Below are 19,821 nucleotides of genomic sequence, written 5' to 3' on the forward strand. Positions count from 1 at the left end.
AACAGAGAACAGGTAAAGAACATGTCCATATATGGCTTGTGAGTTGAGTGACATGTAGTTGAGACAGCATGGCTGAGGCCAGCCCTGATCCTGAAGACACAGAGACATCTGGACGTCTGAATCTGTGCCCGACGAGAGAGAGAGAGAGAGAGAGAGAGAGAGAGAGACAGAGAGAGAGAGAGACAGAGAGAGAGAGAGAGAGAGAGAGAGAGAGAGAGAGAGAAAGAGAGAGAGAGAGCGAGAGCGAAGGCCTGATCTACGCTCGGTTCCAAGTTCCGCTGCGTTGCATGGTGGCCAAAATAGCCGACCTCACCAAGCTCACAATGTGTCGCACATGTTGACACTGTTCTGTATCGCTGCTAGACCAACCAAAGTTACAAACCTTCTGATTTTTTTGGTCTCTAGGATGTGACAGAGACGACTGGAAACCGGTCAGCAGAGTATGGAATAAAGCACAAATAAAAAAATCTCACGAGTGAGAGACTTTTCACGTCCAAGTCCTACGTCCAATGTGTGATTTGTGAAAAAGGTGTGAACGGAGCTCCCCCACACACACACACTCGGTGCCGCGCTGTGAGCTTGTAGATCTGCTGTTTCCAAACGCTAAAGCATCAAATAATGGTTCACAGATGTCTCTGTTGTCACAGAGTCAACTAAACAGAGTCCTCTTCCACTGGACTCTACTCTCTTACACTAGTGGTTCTCAACCTTTACAGACCGCGACCCCCAAAATAATCATATTTTACCCAGGGACCCCCCCCAAAATAATCATATTTTAACTGGGGACCCCCCCCACCCAGACGAGCAAGATTTGAGGCATTTCATTTTGTATAACACGGTTCTATTGTGAAAATAGCATGTAGATCGTCTATTTTCACAATTTCTGCCTCTAATATTTGACACATTTGTCGTTTTAAAGATATTTAAAAAAAAGTCCTTAAATTGTCACTTTAGAAATGTGCAGATACCCTCTATATAGACCTAAACCAATATGCTGGTTTGTTTACTATCAAGTGAAAAAACAATGTTGCACATTAAGTTAATCATCTGGGGACCCCCCCAAAAGAAAATTATAATTTGGGGACCCATCTGGGGGATCCTGACCCACAGGTTGAGAACCACTGCTCTAGTGGACTCTCGTCTCTTACGCCACGCCGGCGGGAGGGCATGGCGGGGTCGGGGTGTACGCGGTGTCGCCCACAGTCTGGTTGTGACGACATATTATTATACAACCCATCGCTTCGCAGATGTTATGTCACAACGTCTGCTCTGTGGAGAGAGTCAACAACAGAGGAAATAAAATGCCCCGTCATCCAGACGACCACTGCTCCTCCCATAATAATATATCCTTTTGCCGATTCCAGCGCGGCATTTATAAATCAAGGACGTGGCCCCGGGGGTCGGGAGTGGGGGTAGGTAGGCGGAAGGCAGGGTTCCCCAATAGGCGGCCCGCGGGGGGCTACTGAAAACAGCAGATCTACAAGCACACAACGCCTCGCACCGCGAGGCGTTGTGTGCTTGTAGATCGGCTGTTTTCACTAGTTTAAATCATTTATGCAAAACGAACGCTTTTGGATATACAAGATTTCCACCCGGCAATGACGATATCTGAACCGTCGCTGGAGTAGCGGGAACGCCACCGTCGCCCCCCCTGCAATGTCGTGGCCCTCGGCTTGGTACCCTAGACATAATTCGGCCCTTGGGGGAAAACTAATTGGGGAACCCTGGCGTAAAGGGGAAGCGAGATTGCAAGAGGAGGGACCCCCGGAAAAGTTGTGGACCGAATCCAAGCTCTCTTTTGTCATGTCCGCGGGAAAAAATCATTTGGTACCTCGGAGCCGGATACAGGAGCAACGATATACAAAATAAGAAAACCAGACGTTAGGTCATTATTGTTTGCCCTCAGAAAGCGCTAGAAGAGTTCAGTGGCGTTGCGGTGCGGTCGGGTTCAGAAGGCCTTCTTCTCCAGCCGGTCCAGGATGGCCTGGATGCGCTGCACGGCCTCCTTGCGGGCCGTCCTGACCGCGTCCAGACCCCGCGTCTCCACAGAGTCCAGCAGGAGGAGCTCCTTGGTCAGCAGCTCCTCCAGGTAGCGGTAGCTCTTGTCGGACTTCCGGCCCACAAACTCGTCCACGTCCTCCTCCAGCAGCTGCGTCCGGGCCATGACCTGAATGGTGGATACATGGTTAGGAATTATTAACCCGTTTAGAACGGGTACACATTATTGTGTATCATTATTTCATGCTTTAACTATTGAAAAAATAGCAGATATACAAGCTCGCAGCGCGGCACTCGGTGCCGCGCTGCGAGCTTGTAGATCTGCTATTTTTTTTTTAATCGTGAAAATTTGAATTTTGACCCGATTCTAGAAGTGTCTTTTGAATCCTTCTAAGGTTTTTTTGAAAAACCTATGTTTATATGTCAGCAATCTGGCCAGCCATCGTCAAAGAAAAGGTCCTTTTCACTTAACTGGAGCTCAGTTAGTCTGTTCTTGAGGGACTACTATATGTCAGTGGTTCTCAAACCTTTTCATGTGAAGGAGCCCCAAAATGATATTCATTTGGCCACGGACCCCCATCTCAAAATATTTAGTTCCAGGGACCCCCCAGAAGCAACATTTGAGTTACAAACGTTTGCTTTAAAAATACATATATTCAAAGATTTGCACACATTTTCACGACTTTTTCAAAAATAGCAGACCTACAAGCTCGCAGCTTGTATATCGGCTATTTTTCAATAGTTAAAGCATATTATTATTAGATAGTAATAGTTAGAAAATGTATATAAAATTTAACTAAATAATAATAAAAAAGGATTTTACGACATTTAGTAAATGGCATCCACCAATTGTTTAGTTTTTCATTTGTCTTTTTGTTTGTTTTGGTTTGCAGCTTTCTTTTATGTGTTCAACGCTAAGCCAAAGGTTTCTTCAGTTTTTCCTGATATGTAAGACACATGTAACGGAGGTGAATCGGACCTCCCCACCCGGGCTTCGAACCCGGGCCTCCCGTGCGAAAGTCCAATATCTTAAACAATGCCTCAAGGGCATATCCCTATGGGACGAGGGAGATACTAGACTTTTGAGGCTTCAAGGCTGGGGCTGCGACTCTCTCCGTCACACATATAGCTAAGTTAGAAGTTTTCAAACTTTTGCTCTTTGTTATTTATTGTCTCTACGTACTCTGTAATATCGTTGTTTGTATTGACCGAGATAAACTAACTAAACTAAACCAACTAACCTGCTCGACCGTGGCCAGGCCCGGGTCGTAGTTCTGGGGCGCTGGCATGGGGCCCTGGGGCTGTGGCTGGGCGGGGCCCTGTGGCTGGGCGGGGCCCTGGGCCGAGGCCGGGCCCTGGGCAGGGGCCTGGGCCGAGTGCGGGGGAGGAGGGTCGGCCTGTGAACCGTTGGGCTCCGTGGGTCCGGCTCTGGGCGCCCCGGTCCGGCTGTACATCTGCGGAGGCGAGCTGAACTCAGCAGGCTTGTTGCCGTTGGGCGGGTTGGGGGAGGGGGCCGGTCTGGGTCGGGGTCCCACCTGTGGAGCACGCTGGTGCTGCTGGTCCTGAGGGGAGAACAACCATGTTAGAACAAGGGATGGGACCATAAGCCATATTATTTAGCGTGATAAAAAACACTCACGATAATCGTATCGTGGAGATTTAATTTATGGTGATACTGTCCTCCGTCAAGCACTGGGATCAATTCACCTTTTATTTGCTGAGCTGCATATCCAGTACCACTTAAACCCTCTATAATTAGTAAAAGATACTTTTAATAATATACATACTTTTTTTCACTATCAAATGTCTTTGCCAAAAAATAGCCGATCTCAACAACGCGTCTCAACGCGACGCGTTGTGAGCTTGTAGATCGGCTATTTTTTGGCAAATGTTCCACCCCAGGATAATGGATTTTGAGTATCGTGATTAGGCCTGGGGCGGTATGGACATTTTGTTACCGCGATTACCGTCTTCCCATTTACCGCCGGTACTGCGGTAATTACCGCACCCCCGTATCTATTAATTAAGGTTCGGCGATAAGCCAAAATATTGCAATCATCTTCCCAAAAGGAGGGGCGACACAGCCTGACTGCCCGAGTTATACTTCTCCGTACAGCACAGCGTGTCTGGCTTTCAAAGGAGCAGATCTACAAGCTCACAACACGTCGCATCCGCGATGCGTTCTGAGCTTTTAGATCTGCACTGTCGGGTTACCATAGTAACGTAGGCAAGCTACGTAGGCTAGCTACTTGGGCTATTCAGACACAAACAGCTGAAGGAAGGGTTGTCAGATCGTGTACAGTGATTCTGTAAACTCACGTCACGTCTCAACTCTCAAATCGCAGTGATTGAGTGCTGCTATATACAGGTTTTAGTTACAAGACTTTACAGAAAAGGTTATAAAATCGCCGACGCGCCGCTGGACGGAGCACAACGTGCGACGGAGAAAGTAAAATAGTTTCTCCACAGTGGAGAGGCGACACAGCCTGACTGCCCGAGTTATACTTCTCCGTACAGCACAGCGTGTCTGGCTTTCAAAGGAGCAGATCTACAAGCTCACAACACGTCGCATCCGCGATGCGTTCTGAGCTTTTAGATCTGCACTGTCGGGTTACCATAGTAACGTAGGCAAGCTACGTAGGCTAGCTACTTGGGCTATTCAGACACAAACAGCTGAAGGAAGGGTTGTCAGATCGTGTACAGTGATTCTGTAAACTCACGTCACGTCACGTCTCAACTCTCAAATCGCAGTGATTGAGTGCTGCTATATACAGGTTTTAGTTACAAGACTTGACAGAAAAGGTTATAAAATCGCCGACGCGCCGCTGGACGGAGCACAACGCGGTGGAGAAAAGCGGTGGAGAAAGTAAAATAGTTTCATTTTCGGCTTTAGTCCACGCGGCCCGCGCTCCGCCAGTAATCCGTATGAATAAAAAAAGATATGCCACAACACAAGGTAGCCTATGTATTAACATCCTTGTGTCGAGTGGATTACAGAGAAAGAGTTGTGCTCCGTACTCTATCTATGCCCTGCGTGCAGCCGTGCACTGTGTACACTGCAGGTCTCTGTGTGTGAGTGACGTATGTGGCTTCCAACGTGTGGTACACGGCCCAGAGCAGAGCGGCATGGAGCGCATGCGGTCCTCGCTTCTCCCCCGTTTTAAAACTCGCTTGTTTTCCAATAAAAAATAGACCTTTTTTTTGTCTTTTTACCGCGGTAAGCACAATGACACCGCGGTAGACCTCGGTATACCGCGGTACGGCGGTACGGCGGTTACCGCCTCCAACCCTAATCGTGATATCGTAAATCAGGTTTACTTTTGTCACACTAATCGTGATATGACATTTTCACATCGTCCCATCCCTAGTTAGAACCCATGAAGACCTGAGAACGATTCTAAAAGGTGTCCTCTAAATCCCAACCATGTTCTGAAACACATGTGTTTCTATACATCTGTGGTGCTCAAACATTTTCATGTCCAGGAACCCCAAAATGAAGATTCTAAAACGGCTAGTTCCATTCCTTGATTCTGATTGGCTGGTTGCTGTGGTATATGAGACTAGAACCCACACCTTGAATCAGTTTATATCAAAGCCAGGTGCGTTATTTCTTTCCACAGTGCTGTGAGGCTGAACTAGAGAAGTGAGCGTTTGATTTCCTCTCAAATCCTGCCATGCGCCCGCATGCATAGGACAGTGACTGAATGGCTCCGGGCGGAGCTTGTAAAGGCAACAAGCGCCCCTATTCTCCAGGCACATACTCGGCTGTTAGTTTAGGTTGCTATGCTAGCGTTTTTGATGTGTTTATTTTCTGTAAAAAGCCATTTGTGTTGAATGTGGGCCAAGTCATAAATAATATTGTTAAGTAATTGAAAGAGAGATGTGCTCAGCTATCTTTAATGTTATCCCACTTGATAGCAGGCAGACAGATAGACAACAACCCAGACAATGGAATATGCTAATTGCACAGAACTATTAAAAATAGAAGAAATGTAGCAAATTGCTTTGATTACAAATTCTTTCATTGACAGAATAGAAACTGAATTCTAGACATAAAATGCACATTGCACTTGTCTTACGACAGAAGTTGTCAAGTAATGTCATTTTATCAACTGGCCGGGTACCCTTGACATTTTTGTAATGTGGCCCATAGGTTCAGAAGTTTGAGTATCCCTGCAATATCATATCATATCATATAATCCGTGCTTTATGGTCTGTAGAACAGGGCTTGTTTAGTTTTTTTACGGTCACAGCGGTGCACCCATTGTGACGTCCAGCCATGGAGCTGCTATATAAAGAACGCATTCAGCAGGTCTGTCTTGTTCAGGTTTTAGTGGCTTCCTCCCCAGAGCTCTGTTCTGCCTCCACTTCCCTGCACTTCTCTTCCTGCTCGCCTTACACGGCCCAGTGGATTTCTGCAGACGTAAACACCATGCAGCCCGGCATAGAGCAACGTGAGCAAGAAAAAGATTCAGTTGCATTTGTTTCAATCAAACCATCCCGTCCACCATACTCAAATCAGCCAAGACAGGGATGCTGACAGAACCCTCGCTAAAAACCCCAGGACAAAAATCCACTTGTCCTAGACAATTCGCCCTCCTGGCCCCCAAACTGTGGAATAAACTCCCTGTCGCACTTAGAACTACAGACTCACTCCCTAGCTTCCATTAGAACTACAGACTCACTCCCTAGCTTCCATTAGAGCTACAGACTCACTCCCTAGCTTCCATTAGAACTACAGACTCACTCTCTAGCTTCCATTAGAACTACAGACTCACTCCCTAGCTTCCATTAGAACTACAGACTCACTCCCTAGCTTCCATTAGAACTACAGACTCACTCCCTAGCTTCCATTAGAAGTACAGACTCACTCCCTAGCTTCCATTAGAACTACAGACTCACTCCCTAGCTTCCATTAGAAGTACAGACTCACTCCCTAGCTTCCATTAGAACTACAGACTCACTCCCTAGCTTCCATTAGAACTACAGACTCACTCCCTAGCTTCCATTAGAACTACAGACTCACTCCCTAGCTTCCATTAGAACTACAGACTCACTCCCTAGCTTCCATTAGAACTACAGACTCACTCCCTAGCTTCCGCCGTGGTCTGAAGACTCACCTCTTCAGACTCCACCTTAACCCATAGCACTTACCGTAGGACTTGCCTACCCTAAAATGACAGACATTTTAACGTAAGGTTTTTTATTGATTAGGTGCTTGGTCTACCTACGTTATTTGCTATTACTATGCATTTGATGTACTGATGTGGATGTTGATTGTATCGATGTGTTATCTGCTTATTGTAAGTCGCTCTGGATTAAGAGTGTCTGCTAAATTGTAAATAGAGGGTACTGTATGCGCGTGACATCACTGTTGCTGGAAGTTATGTGGGAACACGCCTACTGAGTGGCAAAAAACTCATTTCTGCCATTGACAGCCCATATATCCAAACAGAAAAGTCCTATCTGATTGTATTGAACACTGTTAAACTCACCGACATTGCAGCTGTACTGAAAGCTCGAATTATCCTCTTTCTATCTGCCAAGTTTTTGTTTCATAAAAATCCACCATAGGCATGTTATGAGCTACTTTCTGTCAAGACATTCTGTACAAGTTTTTATTTTTCTAAGTGTCAGAGTTTGGAAGCACTCGTTTTCTACAACACAACATCCTGCTGCCTCCGGCATTATGTGCAATTTAGAAACAGGTGGTATGCAGGGCCGTTGAGTGATTTGCAACTAGCACTTCCAAACTCCAATGCTCCATGCTGCTCAATGTTTGCCACTCAGTCTAGATTAGGGGGGCGGGTCCCAGTGGACATGCATACCCTCTATTGTCACAGCAAACTCAGCAGCAGTGTCTTTCACCTCAGATACGGTTTGTGCTTGAGGGAACGTTCACATCTCCACCCAGCCGTGACTGACACACACACACACACACACACACACACACACACACACACACACACACACACACACACACACACACACACACACACACACACACACACACACACACACACACACACACACACACACACACACACACACACACACACACACACAGCTTTGGTGGACACTAATAGCGGCATTTCTGGCACCTGCTGACCTAGAAAAGTGTTTATGGAATAGCCGTCAAAATGTCAGAAATAAGTACTCGTATTATCCGTTTGTACCGATTCATAAGCATATGGATTGACCTGTGATGCCAAGGTCACTGTATACGCCCAGTGATAGGAGGGCAAACGTTGTTTAAGGTCAACTCATCTACATTTTAAGCATCAGGTTTTACTGTGCAATGCTGCTATCCCCGACGAAACCGAAGATTTCCCGCTGTACGGCCCTGCCATGCCCGAGCAAACCGAAGATTTAATATACTTTAATTGTTATGAAACTATTAAAAGTATGAGCGCTGTTCATCGCTGATCCGGACTGGATCAGCCCCTCGGAGAACTGTTTCCGGCTGCATTTCCGGGTTCGACCGGATCCGGTTTCCGTATCCGGCCAGAGGCGGGACTTAGGCGCACCCTCCATTAGCTTCAATTGTAAACAGTAGGAGATGCAGCTCCGCGACGGAGACGTCTTTTTTCAGTCGGATTTTTTAATTGGAATTTGTGATCGGTTCTACTCACGCCTGGTACATGATCAATGCACAGTTTGTGCTCGCACATCACGTACATGCCCACGCACAGCTCGGCGCTTCCATTCGTTTTTATGTAAACAGTGGCATATACGGAAATGTATTTTTCCAATGGGATTTTTTTATTCGAAAGCTGTAGTCGGGTCTACACGCCTGGTACATGATACGTGCACAGATCGTGTGCGATGCGCGCACGTGCCCACGTTAAAAGGTAAGGACAATTTGGCAGTTGCTTAGTTCAGTGATGTTTAAATGAGCAGTAAATGAGTTAATATCAGGGGTCATGTGTGTCCTTGTCAAAATTATTGATTTTGCGTTTAAATAACATTGTAATGCCCTTATTTTGATTATAAGACTCAATTACCTAATGTCTGTCTCTGGGTTTTATTCAGAATATGTATGACACTGATTTACATCCACTAGTACTGTGGTTATCAAACCACATGTTGTCAGTGGCAAAAATAGAACTTTGACAATGTTGTCCAACACACATCATACTCTGTTCCTTTCCATAGCTCCCATGACTCATAGCTTCTGGACACATAATGCAGCCAGTCCTGCACTGTATACAGTTTATATGTGTATTAACTCTTTTACTGCTACGGACGAGCGCTCTCGCCTGATTCTTCAAGTAGCGCACGGCCATGAACGAGCTTGTTCGTTCTTTAACCTGTCTGAGCACTGAGAGCAGATGAGGGGTTGGCGCGGGTCTCTACAATAGAAACAGCTCCCGTAACGCTGGTCTCAAATCTCCACCACACATAAACAACAATGGCGGCGGAATCACTTTTCTGGTTGTTTTCTATCCCTGGATCTAAATTAGTTTCTCCATTTCTATGCTCTACTGGTGCGAGCGACATTTGCGAGCCTCGTTCATTGCAAACGGCTGCACCCTGCAGTCAGTTTGGCTCGATGAAAGATACGCCTGTATTTTACAAAAGATTGCGTTTGGAAATAATGGATGGATATTTTTCTATAACATCGCAAAGGTAAGCTACTTTTAAGCAAGCTACTTTGATGGCAGTTGACAGCTGACAGTCACAAATATATATTTAGGTCGCACAGACTAAATTCCGGGCGCGTTTGCGACCAGAACGGTCCTGTGTATACTCACACACACCTTGGGCTGGTAAGGAGGCGGGGCCCCAGTCCCGGTCCCGGGCCAGGCGGGGGGGTGCGCGGGTCGGACCGGGGGTCCGTAGTGGTGGTTCTGCGGAGGAGGCGGCTGGCCCGGCGGCCACTGCCCCCCCTGCTGGACGGGGGGAGCAGCGGCAGCATAGCCGCCCTGGTGGGAGGGCCAGCCGTCCGTCTGCGCCCTGGGGTGGACGCACTGGCCCTGGGACGGGTACGGGGCGTTGGCCCTGGGGTGGACACACTGGCCCTGGGACGGGTACGCGGGGTTGGGGGGCATGGAGTGGGAGTGGCCTCCTTCACTGTAGTGGGGATACGATGCTGGAGGGTAGCCGGGACCCTATGGGGGGGCAGACAGACAGACGGACAGAAACAAGGTTTACTTTTCAAAAGATCAGCAGAGGCAACCAACCAGAAACAACAAACTGTTTTATAATTCTTTGTTGTTTTGTTCAGTGAGTGAGACTTGACACTAGAGTGAGATCAGTGCGACTCCGACAGCAGAAACACATGGTGCCGTCTCTCGGTTTGTTCACAGAGTGCAGCATCAGAGAAGCCAAGTAACCTGACACTGCACAGATCTACAAGTGAGCTTGTAGATCTGCCACGCGGATCGCTACGCTGTACGGCAAAGTATAACTGGGGCTTATAGGACTGTGAAGCTGTCCTCACATTATTGCTTTTCTAACCGAATATATTGTTAATCTTAAATTAAAGTTAATTGTAAAAATTCTGGGAAGACGATGGACGATAGGAATATTTTGGCTTAACTCTCATTCGTGAGAGACGCAGAGTAGAGCCGCTGCTTCTTCACTTGGAAAGGAGTCAGCTTAGGTGGTTAAGGGCATCTAGTACGGATGCCTCCCGAACTGACTACAGCTGGTCGGGGCAAGACTCTTGTGTCCTGCATAAACTAACACTGAAGCTACTGTACATTTGACTCCACTGTACAAAAGCTTGAAATGTTCTCCACCAACAACATAAGAGTAGAGTACAGCAGGGGTTCCCAAACTTTTTTGTCTCAGGGCACCCCATAAATATTTTTGTTTAATCCAAGGCACCCCACATTATAATTTTCACTCCCAGCACCTTATATTTATAGCATATCATCGTGTCGGGTGGAAACCTTGTATGTCCAAAACCATTCGTTTTGTATTCATCATCTACAAAATGTACTAAACTAGTGAAAACAGCAGATCTAGAAGCACACAACGCCTCGCATCGCGAGGCGTTGTGTGCTTGTAGATCGGCTGTTTTCACTAGTTTTGTGCGACAGAGGTTTCTGCCTGACAGTAATGATATTTTAGTGATTATGTTGCGAGGAAAACGGTGAGATAATAGCCATTTTGGTTAGAACTGACTGAAAATAACTTTGTACTTCAAGTTTAAAATGATACTAAATATTTTTTCAAGTGTCCAAATAAATTCAAAATATTATCAAATGATCTCGCGGCACCCCTGGACTGCCGTCGCGGCACCCCAGGGTGCCCCGTCACCCACTTTGAAAACCCCTGGAGTACAGTACCAGTACAGTACAGCATACGTACCCCTTGACAGTGTGGGCCAGGGTAGTGGGGGTGATGTTGATGATGGTGTTGGGAGTGTGGCTGCCCAGAGCCTCCGGTGTGCTGCTCCGATGGGGCTCCCTGGCCCGGGTACGGCCCTGGCGGCGCGCCCTGGCCCGCGTACGGCCCTGGCGGGGCGCCCTGGCCCGGGTACGGCCCTGGCGGGGCTCCCTGGACCGGGTACGGCCCTGGCGGGGCGCCCTGGCCCGGGTACGGCCCCGGAGGGGCGCCCTGGCCCGGGTAGGGCCCTGCAGCCTGTCTCTGGGGCATCTGGTGGTGGTCAGCGCAGTAGAAAGGGTTGGACGGATGGAAGCTACTGGCGGAGTACTGACCCTGTCCTGGACTGTAGACACCGTGCTCGTTGGGGTACGCCGCCGCCATCGCCTGGACACACAGAGAGACACAGAGACATAGTGAGAGAGAGAGAGATTGATCATTTATTTTGGCTAAAGGCTTGGATACAATGTTGTTTTTGACAGCACATTTTGATTTAGTTTTAGTCATAGTCTTTTCTGTAATCTGTAATTTAGTTTTAGTAATAATTTAGTCACCTGAAAAGTTTTAGTTTTAGTCTAATTTTAGTCGACTAAATATCATGCGTTTTTAGGCGACTACATCTACATGTGATTTATTGGCAGGCCTTGGTGGCATCGTAATGACAGATTTTACACTTTGTTGTGTGCTGCGACGTGTTGTGAGCTTGTAGATCTGCTATTTTCAGCACTCAACAACTGAGAGCAGCCAAATGACTCTCTTCTCCACAAGTCCCTCCCTAACATTTTAGTCTAGTTTTTATTTTGTTGGCGAAATTGTCAGTATATTTAGTCTTAGTTTTAGTCATCCCAGCTTAGTTTTTATTTAGTTTTCATCAGTGAAAAAAACGCAAAAGGCGCTATATACAGATGCAACTAAAACAAATTAAATATTGTGTAAAAGTACATTTTCCTGAAACTTTCATATATTCTAGATACATTGCACAATTCAGTGAATTATTCCAACCCTTTTTTTGTTAAAATATTGTTCTTTTAATTAAATACAGTTCATGATTATCAAAAGTCCATATTTCTAAATATTACACTATTATAGGAGACCACTCAAAACAAGGATTTATAATAGAGAAATGTCAACCTTCTGAAGTCAGAGTTGCTTGAAGTCCAGTGGGAAGTTTCTTCGGTCAGTTATGATATTCTAGTTTTATGAGATGGATCTGTAAATGCATCATTTACCATTTGTATGGCACTTTACAGAACAAGGTAAAAGAATAGCATGATGATAACCACAGGAATTAAAACAGTAAATTAACCATTTAGCACTGAGGCCTAATATGTGACTGTACCTAGAGAGAGACACAAGCCAAATTAAAACACCCCAACTTCCACTCTCCACACACGCCACTCACGCCTAGTCCCGCCTCCGAGCGCGGAGGAGAGGACCAGAGGAGTCAAGCAGGCTGGACTGACGGACACATTCCAAATTCTCACTAACGCCTGCTCCCTCACTCACTACTCCTGCATTGCATGTGGTTTATTAAATGGTAAATGGTGCATTTATACAGCGCCTTTATCCAAGGCTAGTAAGGGGGAACATAAGAACGTAAGGGGAACATAAGAAACTCTGCGAAGTAAATCGTTACCAAGAAATTTCTTCACCAATGTGTGTCTAAAGGTGTTTAATAATATGTACTAAAAGGTTGAAATTCAACTCCCGGGGGAAACCTCATAAAAAACTGATTTGTGTTTGTGTCCGCTATACAGGAAGATATACAAAAAATAATTCTGCTTTAAGTAACATGTGAGGGGTCAAACTAGGGGTTTTTCATGATGCTGAATCCATTGCAAGCATTTGTTTTGCACGAAAAACATTCCATGGGCGACAAATGGCCCCCACAAAACGGTGAAAGGTGATGATTCATCACTAAACCATCGTTTTGTAGGTCCGATTTTAGCCCAAGGAATGTTTTTCGTGCAAAACAAATGCTTGCAATAGTTTGACCCCTCACATGCTACTTAAAGCAGATTTATTTTTTGTATTTTTTTCCTGTAGTAAAGTTAATGGGACATAAACACAAATCAGTTTTTTTATGAGGTTTCCCCCGGGTGTTGAATTTCAACCTTTTATTACCTATTATTACACACCTTTGAAACACATTGGTGAAGAAATTTCTTGGTAACGATTTACTTCGCAGATTGGTCAAATATCTTATAAAATCCCCTTACTATACAGAGATTGTGCATTACATTCACCCATTCACACACATTCATACACCGATGGCAGAGGAAACCATGCAAGGCACCAACCTGCTCACTGGGAGCAACTAGGGGTTCAGAGTTTTGCTCAAGGACTCTTCCACACTAACTCTGGGGGGAGCCTGGGATCGAACTGGGAACCCTTCGGGAACCCTCCGTATTCTAAGACGGAGCCACTGCCGCCTTAGTATTAGATGTTGTATTTCGCATACATAATTGTCTAATTTAAAAAAGAAATCAACTAATTATTTAATGTGTTGCTTCAGTAGCTTTGAAGAATGTTATTCAGAATGATATACAGTACAGAGCCAGTGTAAAATAATAGTGTATAAATAGATCTATAATGTCAACCTTCTGAAGTCACAGTTGCTTGAAGTGTCCGCAGCGCAGTCAGTTATGATCTTCTGCAATGCTTTTTTACACAATATTCAAAGTTGTATCAAGTGTGACTCTTCCATCCTCGAACCGTTCAACACGCGTTACATTTTAGAATACGAGCAGAGCGTTTTGTCGCCTCTAAAACGCCCCCTTGAGGTCTGCGAGACGACGGCACCATTGTTTTTCTTTTTTCTCCCAGACAGCGTAGTCATGGTTTCCCTCCCATAGCCCGAGGAGACGGATCTGACCCAAAACAGAACAGATAGGCCGTCAACACTTAACTGAAGCCTCCAAGCAGCTTGGAGAGCTCAGCCCACTCGCTCTGGGTACAGCCACACATCTTGCAACTGATGCATTGACCCCCATCCACTCCCATGTAAAGAGAATAACATAAGCCCCTTTTGCACTGGCCCAACACCACACCACACCACACCGCCCACTTGTGACGGGTTTTCCACTACAAGGACCTGGGTAGAGTGGTGCGAAAGTGGTACTAATCGTGGTACTAAAAAGTATCCAATCTAGAGTAGGTGGTGTGGTGTGGTGCTAAAGCTGCAGTCGAAAAGCTATAACGCCTCTTCCGGGTCATTCTCTTAACACGGGAGTGGATGGGGGGAGATGTGTGGCTGTACCATCTCCGGTCTCTGTTCCTCCAAAAGCAAATGATTACCATTTGGGACAAAACTATTTCTGGGTTTAAGCTGGAGGACTGATTGTGGGGTACAGACTGAGACAAGCACGGCACGGCACGGCACGGCACGGCACGGCACGGCACGGCACGGCACGGCACGGCACGGCACGGCACGGCAGGAGTGGAGTGGAGTGGAGTGGAGTGGAGTGGTTGTAGAGCTTGGCAGAGCGCTCCGGAACGACACTCCTACACTGTTTCTTCTCCAAACAAGAAAACTGAATATTCAGTTGGAATTCAATACAATAATGTTTTCCTGTTCGTCAAGGCAGGCGATAAGGTGCTGAGACATACAGTAACGCTACAGTCCGGTCAGGCTAACATTTGAACGCGTGTTGCTCACTGTACAGTGGACTCAACGTGTGTGAACGTGCCATCGTCATACAGTAGGAACAGTGGTTGCATAAGCTTCCAAACGAGCCACAACGTCGGCGGCGTGCGCTGCTCGGCGGGCGCGAAGGTACACGTTATCACCGTGATGAGTGTGAGCTCTGGTGCACCACAACACCCATGGGAGTCAGTGAGTCACCACTGATGTCACCGTGTGTGATTTAAGGGAGAGAGAGACACAGAAATAGAGACAAGAGAGAGAGAGAGAGAGAGAGAGACAGGCAGACAGACAGACAGACATGTACAGATCCATCTCGTAAGTCGTAAAATGTGAATATTGTGTAAAAAAGCATTGCAGATGCCATAGAACCCTACATCATAACTGACTGAGGAAACTTCCCACTGGACTTCAAGCATCTCTGACTTCAGAAGGTTGACATTTCTCTATTATAAAGTCTTGTTTTGAGTGGTCTTGTGTAATATTGTAATGTTTTGAAATATGTTTGATATTCATGAGCTGTATGTCATTAATTCAAACTTTTAACAAAAAAAGGAAAAACGGTTTGGAATAATTCACTGAATGTGCAATCTATCTAGAACATATGGAAGTTTCAAGAATATTTACTTTTACAAAATATTCAAATTTTCTTAGATTGAGCTGTACAGTGAGTGAGAGACAGAGGAAGGCAGACACACAGATACAGACAGACAGAGATATATAGAGACAGAAACACACACACACACACACACACACACACACACACACACACACACACACACACACACACACACACACACACACACACACACACACACACACACACACACACACACACACACACACACAGTGTTAAGGTGATTGCACTTAAGGCCTTGGAGATAAGCAGAGGATCTAGTCAGCCTGTAACCTTGGCCCCACAGTGACGTCAGCAGCTCAGTGTGGTGGTACAGTACCAGTGTGTTGTACTGTACAGTGTGGTGGTACAGTACCAGTGTGTTGTACTGTACAGTGTGGTGGTACAGTACCAGTGTGTTGTACTGTACAGTGTGGTGGTACAGTACCAGTGTGTTGTACTGTACAGTGTGGTGGTACAGTGTGTTGTAGGGCAGGGGGTTCCAAACCTTTTTGTCTCAGGGCACCCATAAATATTTTTTTAATCCGAGGCACCCCTACATTATAATTTTCACTCCCAGCACCTTATATTTACTGTTCGTTTTGTATTTAAATGTACTAAACTAGTGAAAACAGCAGATCTACAAGCACACAGCGCCTCGCTGTGTGCTTGAAGATCGGCTGTTTTCACTAGTCTTGTATGATGAAGCAGGGCTTTGCTTTACCAAAAGACAAACATTTGAAACTTGGAGATACGAGGTTTCTGCCCGACAGTGACGATATTTTAGTGATTATGTTGCGAGGAAAACATTGAGATAATAGCCATTTTGGTTAGAACTGACTGAAAATAACTTTGTACTTCAAGTTTATAATGATACTAAAAAAAAAATTTAAGTGTCCAAATAAATTCAAAATATTATCAAATGATCTTGCGGCACCCCTGGACTGCCGTCACGGCACCCCAGGGTGCCCCGTCACCCACTTTGAAAACCCCTGTTGTACAGTGTGGTGGTACAGTACCTGTGGGTTGTACGCTGGCTGTCCCTCTGTGCCCGCCGGGTACGTGGGGCTGGCGTAATGCCCTGTGGAATGGGACTGGGGGTACCAGTAGTTGGAGGGGTAGCCGGGGTACTGAGAGGCATCCTGTGTCAGGGGGGCATACGACGAGACATCATGTGATAAATGCCATCACATTTATAACGTTAATGATCCATAGGCATGTTTTAAAAACATCAACAGGACCATGATACAAAGCAACACGTTTTAAAACAGCAAAAAGAGGTTGATCTATAAGCAAAGAACAATCGCGTACTTGAATATATGTACACAGGGGGTTGACACTAAGGCCTCAGAGGCACTTGCCCGTCGGGCAAGTACAGGTCATGTTCTACTTGCCCAAAGGTCATGCCCACTTGCCCGAAAAGTAAATCGTCCATAATAAAATGATAGGTAAAAATTGAAAATTTGAATACCGTTCAATTTAACACTTAATTAGTTTTACTTTCTGTGGCTGTGCGATAAAAAATGTCATACCTATTTTTTTTATCCAAATACCTACATAGCTATGATTAAATCCTTTTAATTCTGTTTTTCAACTTATATTTTTGCACAGTAGGCTACTTTGTTTTATTTGTCTGTCACTGAATGCATGTTTAAATGGATTGAGTACAAATTAAGGACCCCAATTTAAACAAGCCACTGAGCTTTAAATCCTTTTAGTTGACCTTGTACCAGTGAACTGTACTGTATCTTTTCCTATGCAAACTAATCAAGTAATCAATCAATCACTGCACCATTAAAGTTCATTTTAGGCAGGGTGTTTAACTGTACTTGTACTGCACCACATTTCAATTGTATTGACTATACTTGTACTGTTCTCCATTTTTGTCTAATAAAGTAAGCAATCAAAGCCATGTCAGTGTCGCAAGTAGACATAGCTAACATTCATTCATTCATTCATTCATTCATTGACACTTCTCCACTGTACGGTGTCGCTTGGCGACAAAACAAGCACGGATCTATAGATCTGTCTTGAACGTACAGTATTTACATATAGGCTACTGTATCTAAAATGTATAGGCCAATATATAGATCCGTTCTTTTCGGCAAGCGACGCCGTAGTACACAGCAGTTAGCAGCAGCTAATATGTTGTCCAGTGGAACTCAACCAGTGGTCCTGATCCAGGTGGTCCCCACGCTAAATTATGCAGAGTATCGGTAACCAAATGGACCCTTAAAAGATCTTTAACTCTTGGGAGTGTACAATGAAACCTTACTGGTCTATTTGGTTTCATTTAACACTCTCAAGACTCAAGATTGCTACATTATTGTAATTTACAATAAGTATCTACACAATTAGAGACTGTAGAAGAATTGTTATTTTGACCAACGTTTTGCCTGTTATCTACTAATGCCATGACACCAACATCAACATGGGATTGTGGACAAAGTCTGTTCCAAAGACAACATATATTCTGGGTTCTGCATGGTCTGAGAGGCTACATCAGACGGTGGTCCGTGGCTCAAATAATGAACAATTAAATAACGGACCTCGATATGAAAATAAAGTCTTGATAAAACACTGCTATAGGAGGCTAACTAACGTCTTATATCTATAAATAGGAGTGTTTTCAAAGTAACAATATTACATAACACAAGCCATCAGTCTATACACATATGGGGTTAGCTCGAGGCTAACTGGCATGCAGCTAATGGAAACATATTGTTATTATTATACATATAAATATAGTCTCCATCTATAAATAGGAGTCTTTTCACAGTAATTACATAACATATAAGCCATCATCACCAGGCTGTTAGCAGTCAGTCTGTACACACACAGGGTTAGCTCACTGAGGCTAACTGGCATGCAGCTAATGGAAACATATTTGTTATGATTGTTATTATTATGAATATAAAGCTATAATAAAGGGTGTGTGTTCCTCACCATGGCGGGGCTCCAGCTGTTCTGGTCAGAGTTGGGGTAACAGGATGAAGATGAAGAGGAAGATGAGGCAGATGAAGGCCAGACAGGTTTGTTGAGGTTTGACTGCATCTGAGGATGAGGAGAGATGGGACGTTCACCAACCAACCGAGTCTTTGGAACGGCTCTTTGAAATGAACGATATGGGATCCGGTTCGCACTATGGGGAGCCGTTCCTTTTTTCTTTCTTTCTTTTTTTTTTTTTTTTTTTTTTTTGAGGAGGGGGATTCAATTCTTTACCTATAAAACTATCAATTACTGCAATGTGGAAATACTCTGTCAAAAGTATAAGTTTGGAATTAAAAAAATGTACTTGATTAAAATGTATGCCCACTTAAAGTACCAATAGGCTAGTAGAAAGTACTCAAATGTCCCATTTAAGTTTTACAATGAAAACATGTCGAAAAATAATTTTAAAATAGCAGATCTACAAGCTCACAAATGTGTCGGCTTGTAGATCGGCTATTTTCAAATGGCAGGAATGTAGTCTATATATGGCCGAAATGTATATAGGGTTGAAGTGATTTGTAATTATAATAACAATCTACAAAGTAAACTAGTAACTAAAATGAGTCTTTTGAACGGCTCTTTGAAAGGAACGGATCCCAGAGATCCAGCTCACTTCAAAGAGCCATAAATCCCATGGTGCATCAGCCAGGCTGCTTCCTCCTGTCTGCTGCTGTCCTCTGACACTAAAGGGACAGTACACCGTGTTTTAATGTGTGTCAATGAGCCTTATTAGATCATGACTGTATGGAGATGATGGGAATAATGTTCAGTGAATGACATGCTGAACTGCTGCTGCTGCTGCTGCTGCTGTATGTCTTCTTCACACTGTGAAGTACTGCGTCTTTAAGGAGAGGCCCCTCCCCCATGGGTACAGGGTTATGCGAGGTTTGGTGTACCTGTCAAAATCTGCCTCCCCCATTAGCTTTTGGAATGGGCTACTGCACGAGCCTCTGTCTGTTTCCCACTCTTTTTATGGGTGCCTTAATTTTTTTATTTCCTACATTTCGTTTTTTTATTATTCAGTTTTCATGAATACTAAACAAAAATAAAAAAATAAATGCAATGATTTTTCTAAGTAATTTCATTGATAAATACAATAAAAAAAAAAAATCAAAGAAATTCCATTAATTAGAAAACAATTGTCAAAGAAGTAGTGAAAATAGCCGTTTGGGAATCTCTAGCGCTACTCAACAACAAAAACATTATAATAATAAAAGCGGTTAATAACAGCGGCGTGCCG

At 44.8% G+C, this 19,821-nt stretch overlaps 1 protein-coding gene across 2 annotated transcripts; it reads right to left on the minus strand.

Moving 5' to 3' along the window:
• Window positions 1-214: 214 nt before the first annotated feature.
• bag4 (BCL2 associated athanogene 4) lies at window positions 215-18,633 on the minus strand. 2 transcript variants are annotated; one of them, XM_080738955.1, is made up of 6 exons: window positions 18,537-18,633; window positions 16,610-16,732; window positions 11,317-11,718; window positions 9,759-10,109; window positions 3,240-3,560; window positions 215-2,167 (listed from the first exon to the last, which is right to left on the minus strand). In XM_080738955.1, exons 1-6 carry the CDS (start codon window positions 18,537-18,539, stop codon window positions 1,949-1,951), a joined length of 1,419 nt encoding a protein of 472 aa, XP_080595081.1. In that variant the 5' UTR covers window positions 18,540-18,633; the 3' UTR covers window positions 215-1,948. The 2 variants fall into 2 exon arrangements, with proteins under 2 accessions (XP_080595081.1, XP_080595080.1); XM_080738954.1 differs by having other exon boundaries at window positions 9,753-10,109.
• Between the last annotated feature and the right edge of the window lie 1,188 nt (window positions 18,634-19,821).

The sequence above is a fragment of the Nannobrachium achirus genome (genome assembly GCF_963921795.1).
Source record: "Nannobrachium achirus genome assembly, chromosome: 12".
NCBI classification, from domain to species: Eukaryota; Metazoa; Chordata; class Actinopteri; order Myctophiformes; family Myctophidae; genus Nannobrachium; species Nannobrachium achirus.

Coding starts and splice junctions, on each gene's coding strand:
- bag4 (XM_080738954.1), bottom strand. Junction 10,110..11,316: donor CTGGCCCACACTGTCAAGGG/GTACGTATGCTG, acceptor GCCCCCCCATAG/GGTCCCGGCTACCCTCCAGC. Junction 3,561..9,752: donor CTTACCAGCCCAAGGTGTGT/GTGAGTATACAC, acceptor TTCTCCCCTCAG/GACCAGCAGCACCAGCGTGC.